The sequence below is a fragment of the Neolamprologus brichardi genome, chromosome 23, assembly GCF_056152115.1.
Source record: "Neolamprologus brichardi isolate AB-2024 chromosome 23, ASM5615211v1, whole genome shotgun sequence".
NCBI classification, from domain to species: Eukaryota; Metazoa; Chordata; class Actinopteri; order Cichliformes; family Cichlidae; genus Neolamprologus; species Neolamprologus brichardi.
In genome coordinates this window covers 2,980,092-2,990,161 of record NC_142125.1, presented here as the reverse complement: position 1 = coordinate 2,990,161, position 10,070 = coordinate 2,980,092, and the positions used below count along the sequence as shown (strand labels likewise).

Genomic DNA, 10,070 nt, shown 5'->3' with positions numbered 1-10,070 from the left:
ACTGACGGTAAAGTCAGACGTGTATCTAAACGGGAAGTTCATCCCCAAACAGCCGCTTGATCAACAGTGGTATGATCGCGCTTTGTTACAGTGTGATAATATACTAATGAATTCAAAAGAGGATGTCATCCGACTTAACGTTAGACTTCGAAAATCATCGGCAATACCCTGTGATGGATAGTGAGGCAGGCATCATCTCCATCGATCAGGAGGGAGAGTGGGGTAAGCAACAACGGAGCTCACATATTCTAGAAAGACTCATAGAGAGAAGCAGTGTAGCTGACCCAGGATATCAACAGAGACAACACGTATAAAAGAGGAGTTTTTATAAGTCGGTTGTTTTAAAGACACAAATCGGAGGTTTATGTGTTGTGCTTGTTGTCACACTCCTAAGTCTAAGTTAGCCATTTAGCATTAGCCGTGATGCTGTGATGATGTAACAGCACGTAATTGGAGTTATAACCAGCACTGTAACTGGAGACAGGGCACACCTCACACTGCATTGTCTGATCATTATTACAGATATGTAATACTAAATATAGATAATATATAAAGTGCATAACTTACCCTAAAAAACAAAAACACGAAGAATGTATTTTTTTTCTTATTTTTACTGATTTATTTTAATAATCGCTTTTAAGGTCTCGAAAAGTAAAACTTGTTAACAATTTATATATTTAATGTTATCTATTATTATCATTGTTAATGCTATTTTTTATTAGGTTACTAATAATAGACTTGCTGTTTGCACTTACTTGAAGAAAATGTAGAAGAAACAAATAAGATGTTAAAAATGAAAGTGAAACAGATTTGTTAAAGTGTGACCATAATAATCTTGTTTGGCCTGTTAAGAGTTTATGCTTTGAAAAAGACAAAAAAGATACATTTTTTAAGGGTACATTTTTTGGTGTTAGTAGTTTTGTCTGTAATTGTGTTATGCTGTGTTGTGCATGCATGTTTTTGTGGCACAGTCTGAACTGTATTGATAGCATTTCCAAATTACACATTGCCGAACTAACTAACTAAATACAGTAAATTTGATCATACCAGCTTGTCTCTTTTACTGGCAGTTAACTGCAAGAAAAAAGCAAAAGCCAAATGTGGCACTTACTTATTTTTAAGATATTTTTTGTAATTGTTTTGTATTCATTTCTTCAATAATCTCATGATAAAGATTTCTAATGGAAAGCAATTGTCTGTGTTCTGTTCTCATTGACATACAGACTTAAGCCTGTTCGATGAGCTGGAGAAACTAGGCGATGAGCTGCGGGATGCAGATGAGCTGCTTGAGGCTCTTGATAATGCTGGCTATGTGAGTAACTCATCTTCTTAATATGCAAATACATGGGGAAGTGAAAGATCTGCCCAGTAGAAATCTAAAAAAAAAAAAAAAATGACTGTGTGATGCTGAAGGTAGAGCCTAAGATGGCTACAGCCACGTTTTGCTATGCAAGGATAGATCATGCACCAAAAAAATAAAAAATTCCACCTACATCGTGCATGCAAAAAAAATACTGTAGACTCAAATAAATGCCCCAGAATTCAAACGTGTTTAATTTTATCAGCTATAAATGACACATTTATTGGATTTCCTTACATGCTTTTGCTTCCATTCTGCTTTCTCAGGAAGTCCATTTTTTCAAAATCATATGTTTGATTTCTCAGGCCAATGGTGTTCCAGATCTGGACTTTGACATCGACATTCCTCCATGGAATGAAATGGATACATGCAGCATTTCCACAGGTACGTTGTGTCACACTGCAGCACAAAATAAGGACTATATAAATAAATCTAAAAGGGATATTATTCAGGGATAATAGTTTTACTACATGCATATAACATTGGTGCGTCATTATTTTTCAAACTTGTCCAATGTCTAATGGTCCAACAATACAAAAGTATTGAATGGTTCAATACTTGAGAGACTCATTGGCTTATGCTGAATAAGACTCGCACATATTGCCCATTGTTTCCATGTCCTTGTGCGTCCAGATGGTGAGGTGAGCGTGGACTCTCTGTCACCTGCCCACACTCTGAGCTCGGTGCCCTCTCCTGCCTCAGTGGAAGCTTTGTCTCCGTGTTCCTTGCAGGTAAGACATGCTTTTCAACTCTTTGTCCTTCCTGGTTTTTCTGCATTTGAATTGCATTTCCAATGCAAATTGCACTTTGTTTCACAATGTGATTATTTACATGCTTGCCCCTCCTTTGAGCAGTTGCAGCAACAAAAATTTTCATCCAGATGGCGTTCAAACAATGACAGCTGCTCTTTCCTTTTGGACGGCGATGCGCACACTCGAGACACTTATTACCAAAAGCCTTAAACACCTTGTCAGATTAATAATTTGCCATCCATCTGAAATTTGCTCCAACGGCTCGTTAAAAACAGGAAAAAAAGGTGCTGACAGCTTCAAGCGTATTAGCATAATTTAGCAGGCAGATGTTTTCACAGCGTGTCAAAACAAGGACAAGGGTTACATCTTTTTCTGGCCCCAACACAGTCTGCACGCATTTGTCTGCTAAAGGAATCGTCCTGACTTCTCCAAGGACACATTTGTCTGCTGGAGTCTTTGAGTACCGATAAGGACACTCTATCTGTTTTTATCGGGCGTGCCTTGAGCACACATAGAGTACAAATGGCTTCACAAATTAATTTATAGTGTCACGGGTGAAACGTATTTAAACAGTGATGTGACTACACTGATCACGTCCTCGAAGATACACGATCTAAATCTCATTTGTTTCTTCATTCAGGATGAGGCCCTGTCTCCACAATCGCAGCCGTCTCCTCTTTCAGTCTGCTCAGAGTCCAGTGGCTTTTCTGAAATCTCTTCCCCACCTAGAAAAGCTGCAAAGAGGACCAATCAGGTTGTACGAGGTGAGGCAGCTTCTGCCACCACACGTCTGCTAGCTATTCAGCTTTTCTCAATATTTAGACATCTGATTACTAAAACAGGGAAGATTTGCTATTTTTGCACCACAGTATGGGTTTGCAAAACTCTGGGATGTCGTGTCCTGAAAAAAAAACAAGTCCTTTAAGAATAACTTATAACTGTAAATGCATATTTGTTTTCATGAGCTTAGGATATTTATATGAATACCGTTTCCTTGTCTAACTACTTCCATCCCTGTCCTTTGACATATTCACACATGCACACCAGCCAAGCCAGTTCAGCCGGTCAAGAAGCCGATTCAGATTGGCCCAAAGGTTTCCATCCAGCCCAAACCACTGATTACAGCTGTGCCATTGGCTCAAGCAGCAGCTCCCATGCAGGCCAAGACAATCATCATCCAGCCTCTGCAGACCACTGTGCTCCCTGTGGTAAAACCAGCTCCAGTCAACATCAAACCAGCACCCCCTGCAGGTCAGGGCTCACACTGCAACACATCAAAACATGCTTCTCCCTGCATCAGACCAATGCATTAGTCATATTAACTGTCAATTTGATATGTCTTACTCTTAATACTTTGTAACTCATAATTTAGAGATGATATTATATCAGGATTATGTTGTCAGTGCTACTGAATCTTTTATAAGCAATAATTTAATTGTTTTATCTTTGCCAGTAGGTGGTGCTTTAACCACAGGTTTTGCTCTGTGTGAGGCTGTCTCTCACTATTTTGCTTGATGATCAATACATAAGAATGAAAATAGACAGTAGATTATCTTCATCAAAATATGTCCATATTTGCCTGACATTTGAAAAAAAAATGCTCTTTTTAAATCATTATTTTTTAATAAATAGCCAAACAAGCTTGCTTTCTAACCAAAAAGTGAGACAGTTTATGGGCTGCTATGTGTTTCGTGCATTAGAGTCATTATTGCTGTTGTTTCTTTCTGCTTTAGCCTTTCTGGGTGACCAGTCAGGCCCTCGGTGTTTGTTACATCAGCAGCATCTAAGCCAATGTAAATACTTATGTCATTGCTTGGGTCCCAAATGGGTGGAGCATCTGACCTCTCTCGAAGTGAATTTGAACTTGGCTCTGCTGTCTGCCTTGTAACGGCCAAGATGGCAGATGGTTAAGGCCAAGACATTCAAATGCAAAGCCCCAGATGGAAATGTATTCAAGCGTGCTCAGTGCTACGAAGGGTATTGTTTTATGAGCTCATCAACATTCACAGCTGAGGAGTAAACCTCCTCAGCAACGGGACGATTTGAAAAAGGAAATAAAGAAAATTAAACTGTTTATTTTCCAACAAACAAACATGCTGAAGCAAACGTTTGACGTTTTTTTTAGGCCTATGAATTCTTACACATGGTGAACTTGGGCGCAGAACTTGGTGTTGGCAATGCACACATTCATTAGCAGAACTGGCAAACACTTGCACAATTAGCATTGACAGGTTTAGCATTAAAGGGGAAGGTGGCGGGGTCAGCTTGATGAGTGGTTCCTGGCACACCGCTCTGGGAGGCTTCTGCATTAGTAAGGCCTTAATTTATAATGACAGTCTTGCATTATGTTTTACTTGTTTATTTCATTTGAGCTATGTTGTACTTCAAGTGTGGGGACACGTGCACATTTATGTCTGTTTAAGCTCATAAACATCACAAACCTATCACGGTGGAATGTGCAAGTTTAAGACCATGGGTCAAGATGGCAAACATCTTCTCCACCTGTAATTTTAACAAAAAAGTCATGTTAAAGAGAAGGAGGTGTATGTAGGTCACCAGAGGCAGGCAGGAGTTTGGAGGAACTGGAGTGTACCACCTGCACCATTTTTACAGGGCACATTGGGTTCATCTTTCTTTTGTGTATTGTCACTGTACAAGACGAAAGCTGGGTGAAAAATAGGGCTGCCACGATTAGTCGACTAGTCACGATTACGTCGACTATCAAAATCGTCGACGACTGATTTAATAGTCGACGCGTCGTTTGAAGCTTTGTAATCACAAAAGACGCAGGAATAAGTAGTAGGATTTAAGAGTGTAATAACGGACTGAAACAGAAGATGGCAGCACTGCATGTTCAAGGATGCCAGCTGCCGTTAAACCCCGAAGAAGAAGAAGCAGTGTCCCAGAATTCATAGCGCGGCCCAGCTCAGTTTCCAACAATGGCGGCAGCTAGTTAGTTTTAATATTACTCTTATTATTCTTTCTGGGTCACAAAATAAAGTTTAACATATTTTCAGGCGAGAATGTAGCTGTGGAAACCTCAAATATCTGCTCAGTTTATCAAGACACCACATATTTTCAAAAGCGCTCCGACGTTTTCGGAGACGTCTGTTACCCACTAGCTCGATAGCTAGCCGGGGGCTAGGCTCACTAGAGCCGTGAGAACACCGGACTCCTGGCAGATCGTTTTCAAACCCACCGCCGTCTTTCGCTACTCAGGTTAAATATATATAAGTCACTTAGGTAACTTCAAAATGTTATTGTTTGGCTTTTTTTTTTAGTATTTTATTTGTTCCTGAGTAAATCAGTTTGGCTGAGATTAAAGTTATAGTTTTTACACAGCTGAATAAACGTCAAGCAGACAACTGATTATCAGAAGTGTGAGATCACGAGAATATACTCAGGTGTCCCCTTATATTTTAGATAGCAAGGGGTTTATTAAACTTCACCAAAGCAATCTGCAAATTTCATTAAACTTTAAACTATCATCTTCTCTTTATTTTTAGTTAGCACATACCTTAAACACTTAAAGCTGTAAGCTAATGATAGTTGTATAAGAGCAGATGCTGCTGGTGCAATAAGCTGTACATTTTACGTCCAATGGATGATGATCTGATTAGTCGACTAATCGCAAAATTAATCGGTGACTAGTCAACCATCAAAATAATCGTTTGTGGCAGCCCTAGTGAAAAAATAAATGCGAAAGCAAAGTAATCTTCATTAGTCTATGTTAGTCACACAATAAAAATATGATTAGCATGGTTAAGACCTTTAATTTGAAAAGCCTGTGTGTCTCTCTCTCAGGTCACCCTCTTTTGCTGTCTCAGCCAAGCCAGCTTCTGCAGATCCAAACACCACAGGCCATCTCTGGGAGCGTGGTCACTATGCCAGCACTCAGCCAGGACTGGTCTGTACCCGTCGCTGCTCCACCAGTGGTTTCGGGCACACTTTTGACCCCATCCTCAGAGGATGATGTGAGTTCTGAGCATTCTCTAAGAATCTTCTTTTATGAGAGTTTCTATATAATCACCCAACACGGAGATGTTACCACTTCTGGTTTAAAAGCTCTTATCCATAAAATATACAGGAAAAAAAATAATTTCTTATTTTGTGTGTCATGATTATTCATCTTTCTCTGTATGCTGACTGTTAACTTGTTTTTGTGGGGATTTGTTGGGTGTTTACTCTAAAATCAGGTGCATTAAATGCAGGCACATGTGGTGATATAAGTATAAGTAGTATAATTCTTGTTTGTTCCACTTTTCATAGGCAGGTTACAAAGTGCTTTACAAACTAACTCCAGAGTTGGAGTTAAAAGTAAATATAAAATTAAAAGAAAGCACCGGAGTAATATATCTGATTATCGTTCAGAGCAAGTTTACCAAAATAAATAAATAAATTACATGCTTGTAAAACATTTTTTTTTTTACCCTGTGTGTTTTAGAAGCATGCAGGCCTTTAATGAGTATTTCAACGACAGTGGAGGAGTATCTTAAGGATAGGTAGGATTTTTAAGCTCACAAAACGCTGTGATGGTCGTAGTCTTTAATTTGCTACCTAACTAGCAATATGCCCAAGTAATTCACAGGAATAAATGGTGCCTTCAACACCTGTGTTTGTGTGCGCGTGTGTGTATCGACATGCAAGTACTTGCCTGTGTGCGCTTGCACGGAGCAGCATTGTTATGCGTCGTGAGTGTGCGTGCAGTTGCTCACTTTGTGATGCTGTGCTCCGGGTGTTTACGCTCGAAGTGGATCCTGTCCAACCTAAACTCCCCCATTTAAACATTTTTTTTTAGTATATATTTTAATCTCACAAACCATTAACTTTGATTTTTTGTTAAAATGGTGGAAATGAAAAAGCATTTATAGCTATTATTTATTATAATGAATCCATTTTTCCACACTGAGAGAAAAGTTATTACTCTGCATGGACCATGCCAGTCACTGGCATAGAGAGTGAGTGCCAGGCACGTTCATTTACTTTATACCAGAGGCACTCAAAGTGCCAGTGTAGGGAGCCAGTTTATGATGGAGGGCTATAGAAATCCACACGGGAAACACTTACTTTGCAATGTCACTGCTCAGAGGGTGGTTTGTCTTGGTGGTTGTCATTTTTGTGCAAGTTTTGTAGTTTTGGGGGGTTTTGTTTTGTTTTGTTTTGGGTTTTTTTTTAAACCACCGATGGCATTTCTTGAAACCAACTCTGTTTCTTAAGACTTATGGTGGCTAGAGCAGAACTGAAAGTTACATGAACTTGTTCTTATGCAGCTTCTTTCTACTCTACATGAGCATTCAAAGTGCTTTATAGAACATGCATTCGCACAAGCACCTTTTTCTGTGCCTTGCCTCTAGACTAGTGCTTTCTCTCTAACGATCGCATACACCTACACTCTGGTGAATGCATCGGGAGCAACTCAGGGTTCAGTATCTTGCCCCGGGATTTCTTGGCATGCAGATCATACCAAAGTACGCTTGGGCAACGAACCACCAACCTTCCCATTAGGAGAACACCTACTCTATCTCCCAAACCACAGCCACCCCCTAAGAAGTCAAAACAGAAGAAAACTGTTCCTTTTGTCTCATTTTGCACCATTATACGTAGCATGAAATGTAGAGAATCACATTCTTTCTTTGTTGTGCGCAGGGGCCGAATGAAATGTTAACAACGGCCACCATTTGTGACCACAGACCCCACTTTTAGAACCGTGGCTTGAGACCACGTTATGATCTGAAATGACTGATTTTCACTTTGTAATCAGAGATAAATCTTAAGGAATGCTGCAGAGCACTGAGACGACACAAACATGTAAAAATGCAAATAGATGATGAGTGTTTTTTTTGTTTTGTTTTTAAATTTGCTACAATAGAACAGATTAGTATGAAAAGGACAGGACATTGCTTTCAGTATTAATGGCAGAGGGTGTATTCTTTCGTGTGATGCGTTCAGGGGTGATGCCAGGACAGCTGCGGCGATTCATAAATGCAGCGCTTTCCCCACACACATTCGTTTCTCCCTGGTTGATTTTTACGATTTTTACATGCAACCACGGCCCCGTTAACTGCAGCAGAGACTGCCCCAGCAATTTAAAATACATAAAGTAAATTTGTAGTGTTTTTTTTATTGTTTATGGCACATATTCTTGGTCTCTTCATAAAGTTTCACCAACTTTTACAAGTGCTTGTCTTATTTTGTGTGGGCGTGTTTGTCGTGATCTTTTAAAGACCCGAGGCTAGCGACTCGCTGTGACTTTTAGCAAATTCGCTGTTGTTTCGGGCTTTGGTCTCCAGCACAGCAGTTACTCATGTCTTGTTCTCATCTGACCTTTATTGGGTTGAGAAACATGTTCTCACTCTGTCTCCTCTTTCAGACTTGTTTGTTTTGTTAGCAGGACTTCCACATTCACAGCACGTCTCCTTAGCGTTAGGCTGAACAGCAAAGTTGCAAAAATAAAAAGTTAACATATTTTGAACCTTTGTTAATTATGGAAAACCATGTGTCACATTTGTGGAATGTCTCTAAAACCATGTGAAGTGATTTCTGTGGTGACAGTGGGAAAATGTATCCAGATTTCTGTTGTTATTATCTCATGGGGCAGTGATATATGTGAACATGAAAAACAGTTCACATCATCTTAATTAATATTAACTTGGTTAATCGGGTATTTGTCTGGGTTTGTTGTGTTTTTTAAATGAAATGTAATGGTTGACCTCTAGCTGTAAAAGCCGTCCACCCCTAAAAGGGCGTAGAGGAACTTGTCCAATTATCGCGGGCATAATTCAGTCGAGAGAAGCGCTTTTTGTGCCAGACATCGAGAGAAATGTCGAGGAATTCCAAACCTCAGAGGCCAAAACAAATACTCCTCTCAGCCATTTGTAAAGCCAACCAAGTCAATAAAGTTTATAATAGGTGATTAAAAGAAAGGGTCTGTAAACATTTAATTGTTAGCAGGACAAACAGATCCAAAGTTTTGAAGTTCACCTTATTTACCAAGAGAAAAAGGTAGTGGAAATTTAAAAAGCTCCTCTGAAGAGCCTTTTAAAGGACAACTGGGGCAGTTTTTACACATTTTTGTTAAGGATGGAATGTTTTTATATTTAGAGCAATTTCAATAGAGTTAGTTGTTTCTGTGGCACAACAAGGAGAATGTAAGAGGCTCGACTCTTCGTGAGAGAGCACTGCAGCTGTGTTCACTCACTGTGGTTTGGCTGCAGCAGAGTGGTGGACTTGTTAAAGATGGCATGCTTGTGCCAGGTGTTGCTGCATGTTGTATCTACAGTAAGTCTGTGTGTGTCACTGATTCTGGTCTCCACAGTTCTGTATTTTGGCCTGCGTAAGCCTGGATGTTAAACGGCTGCAAAGGATTACATGCTTCAGACAGGTGTTGTGCAGGGCGGCAGCTGTAAATAGCCATCAGGGATTGGGTCCGTGTAGTGTAATGGGCTCCCAAATGGCAAGGGATTTAGATGCATGTGTGTGTGTGTGTGTGTTTGTGTGCATGTGCATGCATGCAAGGGAAAACAATCCTGTCTGAAATTGCAGGCCTCAACAAAGGTTCCCATTAGTAGGATGGAAGGATTTATAGGCGTGGGCCCCAGGAAGGCCTGGTGGTCCCTGCGTACAGCTAACTCAGATATTTAGGCATGTTTAACTTTTTTTTCATCAGAAATATTTCTAAAGCTGGACAGCTGAGACTGAGCTTGATTAAAAACATTGAATCCACTCACTGGCCACTTTTTTTAGGCATACCTTTCTAGTGCTTGGACCCCTTTTTCCTTTAGAATGGCCTTAATTCTTCATGACATGGATTCAACAAGATGCTTGGATCTATTCCTCTGAGGTTTTGCAGCAACATCACACAGTTGCTTCAGATTTGCTGGCTGCACTTCAATGTTGCAAATCTCTCGTTCCAACACTTTACGTCTCAGACTTAATCCGTTAGATTGAGATCTGGTGGG

At 40.0% G+C, this 10,070-nt stretch overlaps 1 protein-coding gene across 1 annotated transcript in view; it reads left to right on the top strand.

Moving 5' to 3' along the window:
• atf6 (activating transcription factor 6) overlaps positions 1 to 10,070 on the top strand; it is a 35,983-nt gene continuing 25,913 nt past the window's right edge. Inside the window, exons 1-7 of the mRNA XM_087835856.1 lie at positions 1 to 222; positions 1,224 to 1,312; positions 1,666 to 1,744; positions 1,994 to 2,091; positions 2,753 to 2,876; positions 3,160 to 3,363; positions 5,917 to 6,086. Of these exons, the coding sequence (XP_087691982.1) occupies positions 123 to 222; positions 1,224 to 1,312; positions 1,666 to 1,744; positions 1,994 to 2,091; positions 2,753 to 2,876; positions 3,160 to 3,363; positions 5,917 to 6,086 (864 nt within the window). The 5' untranslated portion in view covers positions 1 to 122. The remainder of the gene's footprint in view (positions 223 to 1,223; positions 1,313 to 1,665; positions 1,745 to 1,993; positions 2,092 to 2,752; positions 2,877 to 3,159; positions 3,364 to 5,916; positions 6,087 to 10,070) is intronic.